This window comes from Heloderma suspectum, chromosome 4 (genome assembly GCF_057233095.1).
Source record: "Heloderma suspectum isolate Gila_16-S chromosome 4, 16-S_ref, whole genome shotgun sequence".
Classification (NCBI taxonomy): domain Eukaryota; kingdom Metazoa; phylum Chordata; class Lepidosauria; order Squamata; family Helodermatidae; genus Heloderma; species Heloderma suspectum.
Window position 1 is genome coordinate 84,464,369 of NC_139461.1, and position 19,911 is coordinate 84,484,279.

The window sequence follows — 19,911 nt, forward strand, 5'->3', positions numbered from 1 at the left end:
TCAATTACTTGAACATTTCTTGTTTGTGCATCCCTAGATAGAACTGATTCTGGTACAGGACAGCAGTAAATCCGTGTCTTTTGACCTTTGTTCCTTCCAGCATTGGGGCAAGGAGAAAATAGTTCTGCTTGCCCCAATGAACAGAAATCCTGCTGTATGTTATTCTTATGCAAAGTTCCTAGTTGCCTTTAGAACTCTATCTTGAATGTGAATCTAGCTGATACCCAAGCATAGGATAACTATTAATATGCAAATTGTCCAACAGACTCTTGTGGCAGAGTATGGGGCAGGGGAAACACACAATCGTTTCTGTACCACACAGTGGATTCTGTACCCAGACAATGGGTTCTTCTGCACACAGTGAGTGCCTACTGAAATTATGTAATATGTTGCTGCAACAAAGTCATGCACTGGCACTAAATAACTTTTCTGGCAATTGCTACATTTATTTCAATAGACAGCACTTACAGTATACTCTGTGTACTCAGCTTGGCAGACTCTGCAATGTCATAATGAATCTGTTGCATTTACTCCCAGTTCCACTTGCATGATGTTAAGTCCATTTATCAAAATGCATTTGTGTGCTTGCAGTAGCAGTATGTGAATAGCTACCATATTAATATTTGTAAAAGACCCACAGCCTAGTATGTGAACCTTAATTTTCTCATCAAAGTCACAGTAATACAACAAACCACAAAATTTATCCTGAAATCTTTGCAGATTGCACGCATTTAGAACGTATAACATTTTAATGTAGTATCTCTTGGTAATTTATAGTCTCAAATGGGATATTGAAAGAGTTAAAGGAACCAAATCATGCTGTCCCTCTAGTTTAACTGTTAGGCTGTGCATGCAGAGAGTGGTAAGATTTGTGTTTTCCAAGTCATTAAACTGACAGCAGAAATTAGTTTGCAGTATTAAAATCTAAAAAGTTAAATTACAGCTATATGTGTCATTTACGCAATGGCGCATGTAGAAGATGTTTGATTTTAATGTTTACTATAATGGAGAATTTAAATTACAATGTTTGTCAAATCTTTAATCTTTGCTTCGGAGTGGAATATTAATTACGCTCTTAACTATGAGAGGTAAATAAAATGAGCTTCCACTGACTGCCTAGGGGTAAATTGCAGATTACTGACAACGTGACATGGCGCGTTAAATGTCAGTTTTGTCAAACAAATTTAGAGGAACAGTTAAACTATTAGCTTCCTGTTGTTAGAAGGGGTTTTTTTGTGGAGAATGGCTGTTCCAAGCAGCCGGGGCACTGTACCATATGGAACGCTAACAAAGCTAAATTGAAAAAGTGAGATGAATGAGGAGATAACAGTACAGACGCACTCAATTAGTTTATAACTGTCTATTAACTTCTGCTGGTGGCGTTGAATAAACAATAGATTAACCGTTACACATTTTTGGTTTGGGAAACCAGTTGAAAGGCTATGGTATACAGGAAACTATGAGCTTCTGAGAAATCTCTCAGCACTGCTTCTCACAATATGGCTGCCACATGGATACTCTTTGAAACTAACTCTCTATGTCATCTGTGCCATGTGATTAGGTTTGCAGCTGTCAGGGTTGCCTCTGAGCGCAGGGAGTAGCAGAGTAGTTCAGATTCTGAAGAAAAACCGCAAGACGTGGGGGAGGAAGTTTTCCAGGCTTGTCCAGACATGGATAGGCAGACTCCTCAGGTTTCAAAGGCCCAGCTGGACACACATACACCCGTGAGAGATGGCAAACAGGGAGAGGCGGGGCTTAGAGAGCCTGACTTCTTAGACGCCAGGCACAGATGCAGAGCCAATAGAGAGATGGCCGGGGCGGAGGTTAGACGGTCCGCCCAATTGGCCTGGCGAGAAGAGCTGTGCGTAGAGGCCTCACGAGAGACAGGGAGATCTCCCCCCCAAACCCCTTAAGTTAGGATAGTGAGCCCACCTTTTCTTCAAATGGTCGGCAACTTTCGTAGCTTTCTTCTGAACTCCCTGAAGGCATTTCCTTTGTAGACTGTGAGTCACTGAGAATTTGCATCTGTATGACCCATTGAAGTAATGGAATAAAAGCCATGGATTGAAGCCTCTTGTCTGTGTTTGATTTGGCTTTTGAAGTTCAGCAGGGGCAAAGGAATCCTGACAGTGGCTGCTTTTTGCTTTATCCCTGTTTTATTGTTGACATCATCTGTCTTGGGCATTGCGTGGCTATTAATCTGCAGGAGGGGCACCTAATCGAGTCACTAATCAAGGGACTAGCAAGGGATGGTGGAATCAGTCCTGACTTCTTTTCCTTCTCCAGCAAAGGTGTCCTTGATCTATCTTCCAATTTACTTTTGAGGCTTGCAGTGTTGCATAATGCCAGGTTGGCACATGGTAAAGCATCAATAATCCAGGACTTGATTCTGGATGAGAGTGCCAATCTGGCTTTTATCATTGAGATCTGAGTGTTATTTATTTATTTATTTACATTTCTATACCACCTAATCGCTGAAGTTCTCTGGGCGGCTCACAACAATTGAAACCATAAAATAAACATAAGAAGCAATATAAGACTTTAAAAGTTTAAAGCTACAGTATAAAATACAAAATAAAAATAAAACCTAGAAGCAGTGTAAAGATTTAGAATACAGTAATAGATTTAAAACAGAAACTGAAAGACTAAAATGCCTGGGAAAATAAGAAGGTCTTCACCTGGCACTGGAAAGAGCTTATCTCTGCTGTATCTGTTCTCATAGACACAGACACAGACACAGCAGCTGGGGAGTTAGTGTTACAGAGGTCTCAAGGTTCTATCTACCTCTCCAGCGTCCCTGTTCTACCCAGATATAGACCAGGGCTATTATAACTACAAGGGAAATCTCTGGTGAGTGGATAAGAATTTACATTCTCCAGTGGACAGTGCCAGATATTGGTTACTGGATAGCAAACCATTACCTGTGTGGTGTGCAATGGATAGTGACCAATTGTGTAAATGTGCTATATGCAGCATGTCAAGACCCATGTTGTTCCAAATCTACCTGAGTGACTCCACTCATGCTGCTGTTTCTCTGCTAATCTGAGGGCTGCAGCCAGCAGGCTGATCATTTTGGTCTCTATGCTCTATTAGATATGGATGTTGGGGTTATGAATAAATCATGTTCTGGAGATTTTGCCTTACTTGCTCTTTCATTAGTAATCATGTTCTGCGTACGATGTAAACCCATATTTTGCTCATTTTCTTTGACTGATAGTTACACAATCTTTTTGACCCTTATCTTCAGAGTCATGAAGGTATTTTGCAGTTTGGTGATTTATATCTTTAGACTAATGTGAGAACTTTTCATTTTCATTATGGATATGCCAAGTGCTGTCATTATTGCAGGCTTCTACTTGCTAATATTTTTGAATGATGTAATTCAAAAATATTGTAATTCCATGACATCTTTAGCACCATCTGTAAAATGTCATATTGCATAGCAACCAAGCAATACAAATACTGTGGCTGGAAATATTTAATTTAGCTGAATAAACTAGTGTGATACATAATTCTGTGTTTATCTTTTCCCATGTTTTATCTTATCTGACAGTTCAGGCTCCAACATATGTGTCATTGTTTTTTCCAAAGAAGATGCATTTATTATACAAAATGCTACCATCTGTGCCCAGGTTGTGCATCTTATTTTAAGAGGCCAAGATGGAAGCCTCTTAAGATAGCATGCTATATTGTATTTTTGATTTATAGGAAAACCTACATTAGAACATAGGGGTGAAGCAAAGTGTTTCCCAAATCCATTACAGTGTAGTTTGAGAAAATAATGTTCATGTTTAGGAACCATGTCTCAGTTTTAAGCCTGATTCAGAAATCAAAGTCCATTTGTCTCCAGTTCTAAAGGTTTTCCCTAGCAAATCAGCCCTGCACCTATTTCACTGCATATACACATGGCGAAATATTAAAGTGCAGCTGCTGAAAAAGTAGCTGCATATACACATGCAGTGTGTACACACATGGTGTACACTCTTAACCTACGACATGTAACGTAAACATATAAAGCATTTAGACTCAGTATCGGTCTAAATACTTTGTGTAACAGCTCAATCCCAAATGTTGGCAGCAGGAATATATCGCTTCAGAACTTCCTGATGAATTCCAGTGCACCAATTTAGAATGACTTTTTACTGCATGAGATTAGAGTGGCTGGCTGATGTAAGATTTATGGCCTTCTATAGGCGCAGCACTTAACCCTTTCCTTTGTATGCCTTGAAAGCAAAACAGCAGTTCCAAAGTGGAAAGCAGCCACAGAATCTATATATGAATGAAAGACGGCTGTTTGGAGCATTACAAGTTTTTCAGGGACCACAAATCTATGAGCTTTCCTTTTGCAGTTATATAAAAATCTAATTACTACTTCTACAGTGGTGATTATTTTTCTCTATGTGGATTCTAAACACAAACATATCCTGCTCTTGAGGCAAAGACTGCCTGTCCTTTAGGTACATTAGTGTGGGGGGGGGGGGTAGAAAAGAGGAAGAAAATAATGTTTGTAAAAGAAAGGCACCTATTTTAAATTGCTTGAGGTTTGTATATTAGCATAAAATCAAAGCACTGGATTGTGGTTACAAAGCAAGGGGACCGCTAGAGGTATTGATACAACCTCTAGCTCTGAAATATTATCACACAGTTGTATCACATGGTTCCATGAGTTACTGCATGGACCAGAGTTGGCTCTTTTACAGAGATTACTTTGGTTTATTACAGGAGGACATCTCAAATATATTTGTATTAGTTTAAAAAGACCTCTTACTTAGCTTCATAAAAGCAAAAGAAAGATGGACACCTGCAGTGCATACCTCCCTTACATGTTTCAGGCTCTGCATACAACTGACATCTTGACTGCATAAGAAGGTGGACTCTTTAATCATCAATCTCCCTCCCTCCCCATGGCAATTAAGATGAGAATTTCAGAATCTGTCATAAAGGACATCTAATGAAAACCTTTCATGTCTGTGTTGTCTCTTGCTATATATCATACAGCTACCCCCTGAGTAGGCTCAGTGTTGCCTGTTTATTCACTCTTTACTATGCTTCTTTGATATTATAAGAAAAAAGGAGGTGGAAGAAGAAATACTCTCCAAACATCAAACTTAATTTTTAAAGCAATAGGGCAAACTTGGACTTCTCTGCCAATGGGAGAATGCCATTGCACTTTATATATAGTTGGAATATATTTTCCTACTGCCTTGATATGTGAATGGCAACTCAGAACTACTCGTATCATGGACTTTTCTTTCTTACTGTAAGTTTTATATATTTATTTATAGAAAAAGTAAATACTAGGTCACATAAGCAATTCAACATGTGAACTAATAGTTTAAGTGTGTGAGCCGTGGCAATTTCCATGACATGCAGTAATGTATTTCTTCTCATATTAGTTATAGACTGCTTTTCTGCATGCATGTATTGTGTACAACTAATCAAATGAAAATCAGTTAAAATAATTAACACTGACATATTTGAATGAGTGGCATCAGTGGTACTTTGGTCATGCAAATGCCTGATTTGGTGACAGCTCTAACCTATGGGGCTGGAATTCGAAGAGCTTCTTAGATAGTGCACAACCTAATACGAGTCTTGATTTCTTTTGCTCAGTGACTGTAGATTATAAAATTGGGACATAGATATGTGATGTAAAATTTCATCTCAATTATCTGTTTTATTCCAGCCTTAATGATTTTCTGATACAATAATGCTCCCATATTAGCAATATTAAGTATATCAGATATTTTTTTAAAGTCTTTGAGTCTTGACATGTTATTGTTTGCATTGAAATCTTTATGTTGTCTAACTTTAATTGGATTGAGCATGACTTGACAAGATTCATTGAGCGGGGAGGGAGGGGTAATCTAAGCATGGATGAAGTAAGACATCGTATATACATGATGAGTATTCCTTAGTCCCAGTGCTTTCAGGTTGGGGTTTTTGTGGGATTTGGGTGGGGGGGTTAATAAGTAACAAGACTACAAAGGGACTTCTATAAAAATATATGCTCCTTTTTAATGGAACTGGAAGATAAAACAGGCAATAGCTTTGGGTTAAAATTGCTAAGAGTTAGTTGTGATTTATCATTTGTTTTCGAATTGCTAGCTGCCTTGGATATTTTAAGGAGGGTTGGGATACAAATGTTTTAAATACATAAAGCATGTTGGCTGGAGCATGCTGGGAATTGCAGGACTTTTTTCTATCTAAACATGCATAGGATTGTGCCCTTAGTTAGTTACACTTAGTTCCCGTTGAAATAAATGAGACTTAAGTTATTACTAACTTTTCACATTGATTTCAGTGGGATCTAGATGCAGCTATCTTAGTCTGGATCCAACCCATGATCTGGATCATGCTGACCATTCATAATAAAATTGTTAGCTAGATTCACTTTGGGTATTCAAGGGGCCTTAGCGCAAGAAATACATTTAAAAATCTTTGCAAAATGTGGGTCTCTGTGAAATGCATCTGTATCATCTGTGCTGCATTACATATGACAGTATTAAAGTTTTGAAATCCTGGGTTGGATCCAACGGTGTCATTCTGCCAGCAGGAGGGAACTGCTGGCAAAACTGATTTCCCCTTCCCCATTTCAGCCCTCTCTGTGCACGCACCCAAATCTGCTCAGGGTGGGGGGAGCCTCCAGAGCAGATATGTGGTGCGCACAATGAGGAGGAGAGGACAGGTGTTGTGTGCACTAATTTCCCATTGCTCGGAAGCACTAACGTTGGTTTCCACTAGCAAGTGTTGGTTTCTGCTGGCACAAGGTCAATAGCACTAGTGGAACGCCACAGCTGGATATGACCTCTTGTCTTTTGCTGCTTGCTTGGTTATGCTAAGTCAGGTTAGTGTGCTTGTTGACATAGAACATGTTATACAACTTGTTATATTTACATAGAACAGGTAGATCTTGGTCTTATTCAATAAAGTATAACATATAAGGCTATGTCATATTGTTGTTGTTCAGTCGTGTCCGACTCTTCGTGACCCCATGGACCATAGCACGCCAGGCCTTCCTGTTCTGCGCTCTCTCCCGGAGTGTGCTCAAGTCCATATTCATTGCATCGGTGATGCTATCTAGCCATCTCATCCTCTGCTGTCCCCTTCTCCTTTTGCCTTCAATCTTTCCCAGCATCAGGGTCTTTTCCAGGGAGTTTTCTCTTCGCATTAGGTGGCCAAAATATTTGAGCTTCAGCTTCAGTATCTGTCCTTCCAATGAGCACTCAGGGTTGATTTCCTTTAGGATTGACTGATTTGACCTCCTTGCAGTCCAGGAGACTCGTAAGAGTATAATTACCAGGTAAGACTAGCGACAATAAATTTAACAGCCCTAAATTTTAACACAGTTGAATTTTGAGTTAGCTTTATTAATACAGGCAAAATAAATACTCTAATCTTGATTTTTCTCAAAGAGCCAAAAGCATGCAATAGCTTTTGACCAATTTTTTTAAATAAGTCAAAATTAATGTTTGCTTGTAATGACAGTCCATCAGTTTAAAAACTCATGGGTTGTTGGGGGTATGTGGGTATGCTGTCTGCAGAACACCCGCCTCTTCCCCTTTAGCACACAACCCACAACAGATGCCTTTGTAGGTTATGCAGCATGATGACATGCGAACCCGGACTGCTCAGTTGTTTAGGGGCTAACCAGAGATTAACCTAACAACACACCACGTGCACACCAGGTCCTTATGTCCTTTCTGTGCCAAGCATATTTCTAAGGGGTGACTGAAATGGCAGAAAAAGCTAATACAGTGGCATGAAAAAGTTTGTGAACCCCTTAGGATTGTCACATATTTCCAACCTAAAATGTTATTAGACCTTAATCTAACCCCATAATCCTAGATTAGGAACAATAGATAACCTGGTTTAAAAAATAACACACGAACATGATGCTTTTTCAACATTTATTTATCCATAAGTGATTCAACATTCAATGTTCAATATCCATGTGTGGAAAAGTATGTGACCCTTTAGATTCAGTACCTGGAGGTATCCCCTTGAGCAGCAATGACTTCAAATAAGTGTTTCCTATAACTGTTGGTCTGTGTCTCACATCAGTTTTGAGGAATTCTGGCCCATTCCACCTTACAGAACTGCTTCAGCTCAGTGACATTTGAGGGCTTCCTTGCACAAACAGCATTCTTCAGGTCCTGCCGCATCATTTTGATGGGGTTTAAGTCTGGACTTTGACTAGCCCATTCTAAAACATGGAATTTCTTCTTCCGCAGCCATTCTTTTGTAGCTCTGCTTCAATGTTTAGGATTATTGTCATGTTGCATGACCCACCTTTGGTTCACCTCACAGATGGATGGCCAGAAATTCTCCTCTAGAATCTTTTGATACACTGCAGCATTCATGGTTATGTCAATAATGGCAAGTCATCCAGGTCCTGAGGCAGCAAAGCAGGCCCAAACCATCACATTCCCACCACCATACTTGATGAGGTTCTTCTGTTTGAACTCAGTGTTTATTTTTTGGCAAACATTATGTTTCCCATTGAGGCCAAAAAGTTGTACCTTAGACTTGTCTGTACAGAGAACATTGTTCCACAAATCTTGGGGATCATCTATGTGATATTTAGCTAACTTCAGACAGGCAGCAATGTTCTTTTTAGAGAGCAGTGGTTTCCTCCTGGCTGTCCTCCCATGAACACCGTCCTTGTTCAGTCTTTTTCTGATCGTTGAGTCATGAACACTCACATTATCCAAGGTGACAATGGCCTGCAGGTCGTTGGATGTTACTCTGTGGTTCTTTTTTACTTCTTCGATGATGTGCCAGTTTGTTCTTGGAGAGATTTTGGAAGAACAACTGCTCCTGAGTAGAGTGACTGTGGTCTTGAGCGTTCTGCATTTGTAGACTGCCTGACAGTGGATTAGTGGAGCTCCAAGTCCTTAGAAATGGTTTTGCAACCCTTTCTAGACTGATCAGCAGCAATAACTGTTTTTGGGGGGTTCCTCAGAGATGACTTTTGATCATGGCATGGTTGTGTTTTCACACAACCATATGGTGAAGACCAAACTCCCAAAGTTTCTGATCCTCTTATATGTTCACCCCTGAAGATCTGCCTAATTACCTAAACACGTGGTTCTAAGTATTCCTTTTAATTAAGCTGATGCAACCAGGATTTCACTTACTTTTGACTCTTAAGTACTCATTGTTTATCTAAGTTATACACTGTTTTATTTCACAAGATATGGAATTGGTTAATATAAACCCTATTGGATATTTAGAAAAGGACTGGTTTTGATTCACAAAGACTATCATGGTAAAACTATGGAATTCCGTAATTATCATTAGGGTTCACAAACTTTTTCTCATCAATGTAGATGAGAACAGAGTCAGAAATAAGAGTAGACAGAGCTGTTCATATATTTGTCCTATAAGTCTGGCAAGGTTTTTCAAGCCTTTTTTCCCAAGCTTTTTCTAGCCCAGGGTCATTCTTAAGCAGGTTGTCAATCATTTTATCTTCAGGGGTGGTCACTTTAAATGGATAACCTTGACTAGCATGTAGGTGTTAGATTCATTTTTACTTGTGACCTGAGTCAAGAGTTGAACTGAGTTCAGATACGAAGTAATGTAAAATCCACAGCCCTATTATATACAGTTTTCTGATCTTTTATTTTTAATGTTTCAGTATCTTCTAGAAAATAGTTTCTAGGTAGCTTCAGGTCAGCTATTTTGCACCTTTCATATTTGAAGAGAAAATTAGTTAAAAACAAGAACATTTTTAAAGTGTATGTGACAAATACCCAAACAAACAAAAACAAACAAAATAAGTACTCATTGATTTGGTTTGGTTTTAAAATAATTTGGCAACTTTAAACACCAACATATTTTTAAGCTTTTGCTTTTAAGCATACAATAACTGGGTATCCTATTGCTTGTTTGCCAATCACATAGTGACCCTAAAATCTTTATCCACTCTCTTCTGGCATTTTTGAGATACTCTGATTGTAGTAGAACAATATAACAATAGTATTTTGAGTTATATCAAGCGTGCAACTGGGAATGACCAACACCTTTTGGGAACCACGGTTCGAAGGTCAAAACATAATATACAGAGATTTAGTGGAATTGGATTATTCTTCACTGTACTATACAGGGGAATTAAAGTCCTTTTCAGACACTCAATAAATGTGTAGAACGGGGAATTGGGATTGTGACTGCTGTCCCCACATTTGACCTCTAGGTGATCATCTGAAGTTCTGATCTGAAGTTCTGAATAGAATCTCTATGTATACCACTATACACCTGTGGGCTCTCTTCACGTATGTGCATATAGCCCTGCAATGATGTGTACAGACCCTGTGTATGCATGTACGGTTGTTTGAACATAGGTGGTGTTCAGACTTTCAGATGAACATGTAAAGATCAAAAGATAGGACAGAAGGCACAATCCGGTCTCTCTCCCCCACCCCAGTATGTTCACTGAAAAGTGCTAGAGAGTTGGTCAGTCACTAGTTTTCCTAATGTCATCCTAATTGGTGAGGCCATAGGCAAGAAAATACACCTTATCCTATTGCTAGAATTATTTGTTCAGGCATTTGTGGGACATTTTAGTGGAAAGAGCCAGTGCAATCCGATAATGGCTATTTAGAAGTAAGCCCCATTGTGTTCATTGGGACTTGCTTCCAGATACGTGTACAGGATTACAGCCTGATTTGCCCATCCCTATTCCTGTGTACCTATGATTATGGAATTATATATCTGTTTCTATATTATGTAGAACTCGCACAGGAATTACTTGAATGCTGTGGCAAGAAATAAAAGTTGTTTTCCACTGTCTTCCTTCCCTTACACTCTGCTAGGCTTTTCCTTTCCTCCTTGCAGTTCTATTATTTTGTAACTATCAAAGATAAAAACAATATTTTACTTCAACTAAGTAAAAATTCTCATATAGTCAGTCTATTTTCCCCACTAGATTGTTGGAATGTCATCCACCATTAATTACATATCCAGTTCTTCTCACCAGATAAGTGAGATATTACAAAAATAAATACAACTTGAAAATGTGATCAGTAAAAAAGCACCAAGTGGTAATATGTCAAATCCTTTTTTATATATGCATCTGTAATCCAAAAAAATTGTTGGCCTTGAATTACCCACATTTTCAGACTATTTTCAAATTGTTAATTAGGACTGTGTAGTCCCATACTTTAGATCGTCTGCTCTTTTTGTTTACTGTACCAGATCTTCTCTTAATATAACTGAACACATTTTCTTGTCATTGGAGAAGTAAATGGCAATCAGTTAAGTGAATCAGTCACATCATATTCATGTTCACTGTTCTGTTCTTTTTATGTACGAGTGGGTTGCATTTTTGCTTTCCAAGAAAAGATTACGAAATAACCTAACTTTGAAAGTGCCCTCAGTTTCAACAGTGCTTTTCCATTCATTGTAGCATGGGGAACTAATGTTTGAAAAAACAAGAAACAAATACAAAGCCTGCTTGAACATGTGGAACTAGCTGTGTGTATTTTTCTCCCTGGCCCCAAAGTATAGGACAGGGTGACAGATAAGGTAACCAAATAAATATAAGCCACCTCACTGAAGCCTAAGCTGTCCCTGGTTTAGGATTGGACTCAAAGAAGATAACTTAAGCAAGATATTCTATGGCCCTGAGCAGTGGCAGCTGGTGACTCCAGTTCTGGAGGGGCTGTGATTCCATTCAGGGTTCTAGTTATCACCAGCCAAAACTCTAACATGCTATCAAAGTTGCTGAATGGTGCATCCATGGTGCTGAGCCCATTTGGGGGATAGGGTAAGCACCGTGGATAGCACCGTTCAGCACCTTGGATAGCACCATTGGCAGTTTGGCTGGTGGTAACTAAAATCCTGAATTGAATGGTAGCCCCTCCAGAACTGGAGTCACCAGCCACCACTGATACTGAGGTCTGATGATAAGGAAATGGGTCAGGGGATTAAATATGTGCAAGCTCCTTTGGATCCCAACTTTGCACTTGTATGTCAAAACTAACACTAGCAAACATCACACTCTGTAACAATACTGGGACAGCACTTGGTGCATCCCATCCTCAACACTTATCTGTTGGCCTAGCAAATCTTGGAGATAGTTTGTACTTTTTGGTACACCCCCACCAGAAACTGATTTATTTGGAAGTTAGTTCTGTTGGTTACAGTAGAACTAACTTCCAAGTAAGTGGATTTAGGATTGTAGCCTTAAAATATGTTGCCTAGATGATGGAAGGAAGCAAATGGTTGTTGTTTTCTTTTAGTAATCACCAACACCCAGACCATTTTGTAGCACAAAAATCTTGTTTTAACAAAATGCTGCTGACTCCACTACTATTTTTATATTTGTTGTCTATTAGGGTGTTGATGATACACAATTTAATGTCACTGTGCAGTGATATTTTGGAGTACCATTTAGTACCTACATTATCATGTGAAGTTGAACGCTGTAAGCTTGCTGTGAGAGCTCACCATCAGTGATGTACTATTTTTCCCATAATACTTTTGTGACTCTTGTTTAAAGGCGCAATCCTATGCATCTTAAGACAGAAAAAATCCTACAACTCCCAGCATTGCTGGCTGGGGCATCCTGGGAATTGTAGGCCTTTTTTCTGTCGAAACATGCATTGGATTGCATCTTAAGTGTCTTAAGAGTTCTGTCCCAATTTATGAACTAATCCAGAATTTCATTATTTCACAGAAAAATATAAATCTGCACTAACTCTGTAAATTTCTTATGGTGCGTGGTGAAAATGGCAGACACACATTTAGCTCTCACCTCCTCCTCTGTAACATCTACAACTAACCAGTCCTGATATAACACAATTTTGCATTTCCCTAGCTCAGCCATCAGCAGCCACTGACGTGGAGCAGGGTTGGTGAAATGCACAACATTGTACAATAAGCACATGGGTACATTGTAGTATCCTTACAGAGGCAGAGGAGACAACTAGACCCACAGCTGCCATTCCCATGGGCTGAGTTGACCCCTGTTCCGTACCCCTTCCCTTGTGTAGGCATGCACATGGGTGCACATGCAGGCAGCATGATGGGGTCTGTACCTCCCATATTCTCATCCAGCTCTCCCTTTCATGTTCATACAAGTAATTTGAACTCCAGAGGACAAGTGGAGGAAGGAGCTAGATGGAGATATGGGAAGCATGCAGAGACCTTTAATTCCCTCTAACAACCTGTCATGGTGCCTGCATGTGTGCCCACATACATGCATAGGTGAGGGGAGAGGACACAAGACCCTAGAGGAATCTTCTGTGTTTAGGCACTGTGCCCACATAACCTGTTTCACTGTTGTCTTTTTCTAAACATACAGTAACTGTAATTCTTTGATAACGTTTTCATGAATCTGATTATATTTTATTGCTTTTCTCATTCATGTGTTGTTAGAGGAACTAATTTGGGGATTTTGAATTTCCCCAGTGGTATATTAAAAAAAAAAATCAGTATAAGTATATTTACAACTGTACAGCTGATATACAAAGATGAATCCCATACTTGCTTACCGTGACATCATCTCTCTTCCTTATTGTTAATTCCTTAAGGAAATTGGCTAAAAAGCGGAAAGAGACATTGAGCAGCACACGGCAGGAAATGACAGTGATGGTGAACTCGATGGATAAAAGCTACACTGAACAAGGCACCAACTGTGATGAAGCTTTCTCTTTCATGGACACGCACAATCTAAATGGGAGATGTAAGTTTAAAATGCCCAAAGATGCAGCATTCATTTTCATTTCTGTAGGATATGTAAGCAAGGGAGGTGCAAATGGTTCTTAAAATATTCTTGTTGCTCAGTCAATTCCATGGGCAGGTTATTGTCTCTTCCATGGGCTGCAGAATCTCTTGCACTGTGCAGCATAACACAGCATGTCTTCCACTGAGAAAGAATAGGGACATTTAATAAAGATAATTTTGCATTTCTGTCTTTCATTTGCTTTCACATAAACATCACTGACATCAGTGCAGCCGGTGTTGGATTCCATTTCCTCATTTATTGCTCAGTGCTGCCATCCTCCTCCATATTCATTTGGCCCATTTTTTTAAAGGTCACAACATGTTGGGATAGCAGCCATTTAGTCAATCGCAAACACCAATTAATGTTATACCTGGCATATTTCAGAAGTCCTATTGTAAGAGGAGTCATGAAATTAATAATTGTTTTCAACTCATAGCCAGAGTGATTTCTTTCTGACAAAAGGGTAAAAATAATTCAAGGAGAAATTCCATCAGTGGAGGCTGGTGGCCCCAATGTCAGTGGAGCGGTGTATCCTCTCCAAGTTTCATTCAGAGCCATTCAGAATTCTAAAGGAGCTACCCAAGGTGTGGAAGCAGGAGTGCTGAACCTCCTTCAGCCCAACGGCTGAATTCCATTTTGGAGAACCTGTCCGGAGCCACGTAGCGGTGGGCGAGGCCAAAGTCAAAAGTGTAATTTTGCCAAGATTACCAAAAATATCAGCACCTTGGGAGTTAAAGCTCCTACTGCCATTCACTAAGCCTTAAAAGAGGCATTTCAACCTTTTAGAGTGAGGGCGGGGGAAATGGCACAAAAGCTGGGCCAGCAAACAATTGGTGGTCGGTGGAAAGGGGGTGAGGCCAGGGGAACAGGGCGTGACCATCTGGAGAATCCAAGAGGGCCGGATTGGCCCCCAAGAACGCCACATTGAGATCCTGGGCCAGAGGGTCTGCACCCCTGCTATACAGACTGCACTGTTGTGGTCTAGCCTCAGGGTTCCACAAAGCAGGAAGCTTCAGAGGAAAGCATCTGTCCTGCATAAAAATGCTGTTGGTCTGCTCTAGGAAACATTTCAGTTAGTGATATATCATAACCAAAAACCAGCCTGGTTCTGGTTGCATGGCATACACTGGGGTCCAGTTATCTGTATTTGGTTGAACAGTGCAATCCTATTCATATCTACTGAGAATTAAGTCCCACTGAGTTCAGTGGACCTTAATCCCAGGTAAGTGGGTATAGGAATGCAGCCTAAACTAAAAAAGCTTTTAGACAGAGACCTCTTCCAACATTACCTTTAGCAGCTTGGAAGCCATTCAGCACGGCTCCTCCTTGCACTGCTTGTTAATATCAGAAATCCAGTGTCACTTGGGAGGAGTCCATGTTGCAGCTCCATCTCACAACAATTTTGCACTTCAGGAAACAGAAGCAATTCTGGTATGGGAAGAAGCTGTAGTGTGAACTCCTCCCACATAACTTTAGATTTCCAGTGTTACTGAGGAGACAAGAAGGAGCTCCTAATGGTTGTAGCAGAAGGGTTCCTAATAGAACATACAAGAGAATGAAGGAAATACAGGATGTGTTTTAAAACAAACATCTGACAATAAAGAATGTTCTAAAGAAGCCCAAAAACTCCATTGCCCATTTTTCACGGACACATTTCTCCATGAAATCAGTTTAGCTGGATTTGAATTGCCAGATCAATCTATAAAGATGGTTATGCAGATGTGCCGTACTTTCCTACTGCTTTTGTTCATTTTACTGAACAGTGTTCTTCTCTTTCCAGCTGTATCATCACCATCTTCATTTACAATGAAAACTAACACACTGAGTACGACTGTTCCTAATTCTTACTACCCAGGTAACCAATTTTGTCCTATTATTTCCATAATCACCTCTTTCCCCAGGCAGGCACAGCTACACACATGTGGAGGGATCTGCAGAGGGATCATTGGATCCCTCTTCCCTCTCTCTAAGGCCAACCCTGGCCACTACACAGAAAAGGACGCTCATGCGCACCTCTCGTACACTCATCCAGCCATCCCTCTCCTACAGGGCTCTAGCCCATGAGTTGTTTGTGTGCATGCTGAGGAACTACGTGCTCAAGAATGGATCATGTCCAATGTTTATTTTTATTATATTTCTTGTGATTGTTCTGTTGTTTTTTTAAAAAGGCATACCAAAAGAGCTAAGTACCTTTTGCATGCTATAGCAACTTCCTTATTTGTGGCTTTCTGGCAGAAAATTTGGGAACTTTTATCAGTCATTTACTTTTCTTTCTCTTCTTACCTTTTCTGCATTGACCTGCTTATGATGTATGACAGATCCGTTTGTGCCAACTGCAATTTTAGGTGAGACATTTCCCTTTATCAACATCTGTTGCAGAAATGATCTTTAAAAGTTAAAGAAAAGTTAGGCTGCAAAACATTGTTTTTAGACAAATTAGATATGCTGCTGCACAATGTGCAAGCCGTGCTGCATTTTTAATTCAAATGCCAGTTAGCATATAGGATTCTTATTGTCATCAGAAAATTCAGTAAAAAAAAAGCAAACAATGGCTTTTCAGTGTTGTTTTTTTGTTTTTGAAGTAATGAATTATTAAATCACCAAAGAGTGTAAATATCATGACAATCAAATGTTTGTCATTATTTCAATATTGCCTGTAAAAGAAATTACAGGTAAATATGATTTAAAATTTGATCATCTGTGGCTGCTGCCTTTAGTGCAGTAAGGGTTTCCACTTTGTTTTTTATTGGCATGTCACAGAGAGACTTGCAATGGGATTGTGACCATCAAAATGGCAACAAATTAAAATAGAATGTATTCTGTACCACATCCCACAGAGGGTGAAAGAAGATACTACCGCCATGAGAGGAAAGGCATTTATACCTTTCTGTCAGGAAGCTAAAAACAACTCTGATTGTCCAGTATAAAAAGAGTGAAGGGAAATGAGTTTACCATGCTGAGAAACAAAAATAGCATGAGATATTATTGCATTTAGAATATATAACAACAAAGCTGGGCTATGCTTTTAATTACTACCACCATACTAACCTTAACCTAACCCATACTCAGACTCAGTCTTTAAAAATTAAACAAGATAAAAACAGTGGAGGCTGGTGTCTCCAATGTCAGTGGAGTGGTGAATCTGCTCTGAGTTTCAGTCAGAACCTGACAGAACTATAAAGGAGCTCCTTTAGAGTTCTCCCTGGTTCTGATTGAAACCTGGAGCGGATTTACCACCCTACTGACATTGACGCCACCAGCCTCCACTGGATAAAAAATATAATAATGCACTGTGGCAAGAATTCCATTCCAGCATTTATGTTGCTGCTTTCACACCGTCTTTTCAGTGGTTTTTACACTCCGCTTTCTCCCTGTTTCTCTCTGTCCTTACTAGTGCACAATATTACCATAAGAATCCTGTTTTGAAGTTGCTGAATTAATTAAATCAAACTTTTCTGAACTAAGCTGTAGGGCTGGAATACAGAAAGTACCTTTATATCCCCATCAGGACTTGTGAGCACCTGAGAGAACTTTTGTGGGTTTTAAAATATTGATTGGAATAGGAACCTGCCACATTATAACATAAACTGTTTTTGAAACTACTGAGACTCAAAAGTAATTTGCGGTGTGAGGGGTGTGTGTCAAAAAACAAACTCAAAAATCCCTTTGGGACTGTTGTTATCAACTTCTCTGGTTTATGGACTTGGTCTTACATTTTCATGAAGTAACCTGTGCCCCTCCCCACCCCATGCAGGAAATCATTACAGTGGAATAATAATTAGTAATGTTTATTTCTGTCTGATATCCAAAGAAAACAATTTCCTCTAAATCTGAGGAAATGACACTGCAGTCACCATAATAATGTAATAACCTGCATGTAAATGGAATTTGCAGTGATTTCTAACAGCCTGAAAGTATTGCACATGTCTTTGCTGTAGCAATCTGTAGATATTATGACATTTTCAATGGACAAAGGGGAAACCATTGCTATTCAATTATCACGTTTTGTAACAGGATTCCAATATGTTTTATTGTTGGATATATTTCAGTAATTTCCTGAACAGCAAAGTTGTTAAAAAGTTTGTCTCTGATAAGGAATGAAAGCAATCCATTTGGTTTACCAAGATGCATGGGGGGGGGGGGTTGCACCGAATCCAGAAGAGGGAAAATTCTGTCTTCACTTAGGCGTCACCATTTTGCCCTCTATTTTATCCTCCTGTTCAATTGTGGAAAAATGCATTTTAATTGGTATTCCATTTACAAGAAAGGAATATTTGGGTCTCTTCAGGCTTTTCATTTTATTGCCAGTGATCCATGCCCTTGTCATTTTAGAATACCGATGTCAGTTTCCAATCTAAGACACACTTGAATGCCTTAAAATAATAAGTAGGATTAATTACAACTAATCGCAGAAGCATCTCTTTGATGTGGCGTTGGCCATAATCCATTGGCTGCATGCACATGGGACTCGCATTGGGTCTACTCTTTCCAGTTATAATCAGGATTTGGTGTTATGAGAACAAGCAGGCACAAGCCTTGGGCTGATGGCCCTTTCCTCCCCCCTTTACATGTGGCAATTAGTAACTTCCAATCCTTTTATGTGTTCATAACAAGCCATAGTTTGTGTTTTATCCAAAGAGGCAAAATATGGTTTGCACTTGCTCACAACTAGGATCACAAACTAGAATCAAACTCTGGTTCTTCTTTGTGGTCTCTGGAAAGTCATACAGTTGGATGCCTGCGCTCAAGTGGAACATTGTCTGAACTTCCTAGAACTCTTGAGCAAATGAGAAGGCACTGCAGATAAGGGGAGCTTTGTCCACCTTCCCACTCAGTTCCCTTCTGACTGCCATTGCAGCAGGAGCTTTGAGAACATGAATTTGCTCACATTTCACTCTCTATTATCCCAGCTACCCTCCTTTCTTCAGTTGCCTTTATTTCTTCTTGTCATGCTTCGTTTTGTTTCTTCTCCATGCGTGGAAGGGAGGGACTAAAAAATTAGGGAAACTGCATCATTATTTTCTCATTTCCTGCTGTTTTGCCTATAGCAGAATGAGTAACTTTTAAGAAGCGCTGTGTCGGTAAGCCAAATGTTTCTAATTCAGATGGCTATGATAGTTCATTAAATGATCCAGCTACAACCATTAGTGCAGGCTCCAGCCATTCATTTGTTGCACCCTGCCATGGCTTCTCCAAGGCAGTGGCAGCCTTTTCATCTATCCATAGGCGTGACTGGTCTTCTGGGGAGCAGGCCACTTTCAAACCCTGCTTCACTTGATTCCGGGCTACATCCTTTGAAGCCTCCAAGGGGTAGTCCTGGGCTGCCCCTATGAAAAGTTGGCTGCCAAAGGACTGTGATTGGACTGTGACCTCTCTCACAGAGGAGATGAAAAAGAAGTACTCTGGCAGGCGAGTCTCTGCCATGCTGGCTTCTTCTGCCTCCTCTTCCATAAGTCATCTCACTGATTCCAACAACATTGGCAGAGGTGCCAACTCCAGTGGACTCGTCCTTGTTCTTCACAGCTGAGATTCTAGCTCAGCCAATCCTTGCTACAGCTGCGACTGATTTGCCGTCCTAGTTTGCAAGCAAACGCAAACCATCATTTTTCTGGCAAACAAAGATGAGAAGATACCAATTGTAGTGCACAAGGGGAGGACAGGGAATCCAAGCCCAGGCTCATGCTTGCTCATTGTCATAATGTGAAGCCATAGCTTGGCAGTATGTCTGAACAGCCCCAGTGTGAGCCCTATGTGCATGCAGGACTGTGGATTATATAGCCCAGTCTTAGGACTGATTCTCACAGCCATTTCACCACATGGTACCTGTGGGTAAAGCCTAGCTGGAGCACATCTCTCTAGATACTTCAGAACAGTACATTCAGTCATGTGCATGTGTCCCCACCATGGGCTGAATGTTGTCTTTGACACATGATCCGAAAGAACTAAGTGTGCCTTAGTGGTGATACGCACAACCACGTTGGCACAGGCTGAAGCCAGGACAGGCTGGACTTCTTCCATGGTTGACATGCATTGAAATGTTTGGGTGAATCAACTGTCAGACAGAACTCTGTGAACACTGGACCAAACTAAACATTCTTCTAATCACGCGTAGTGGCGCTATGCGTAACAGGGTTCTTTAATCCAGCATATGTTTGGGACCGCACTGCTCCCGGAGAGGAGAT

General features: G+C 40.1%; 1 protein-coding gene across 5 annotated transcripts in view; it reads left to right on the forward strand.

The window, feature by feature from the left end:
* PTPRM (protein tyrosine phosphatase receptor type M) overlaps positions 1 to 19,911 on the forward strand; it is a 616,517-nt gene that overhangs the window by 485,340 nt on the left and 111,266 nt on the right. For 2 of the 5 annotated variants that reach the window (XM_084849822.1, XM_084849823.1), the window contains 3 exons: positions 13,536 to 13,687; positions 15,510 to 15,584; positions 16,048 to 16,074. In XM_084849822.1, coding sequence (XP_084705948.1) covers positions 13,536 to 13,687; positions 15,510 to 15,584; positions 16,048 to 16,074 — 254 coding nt within the window. The remainder of the gene's footprint in view (positions 1 to 13,535; positions 13,688 to 15,509; positions 15,585 to 16,047; positions 16,075 to 19,911) is intronic. The other 3 variants (XM_084849824.1, XM_084849825.1, XM_084849826.1) reach the window with 2 other exon arrangements.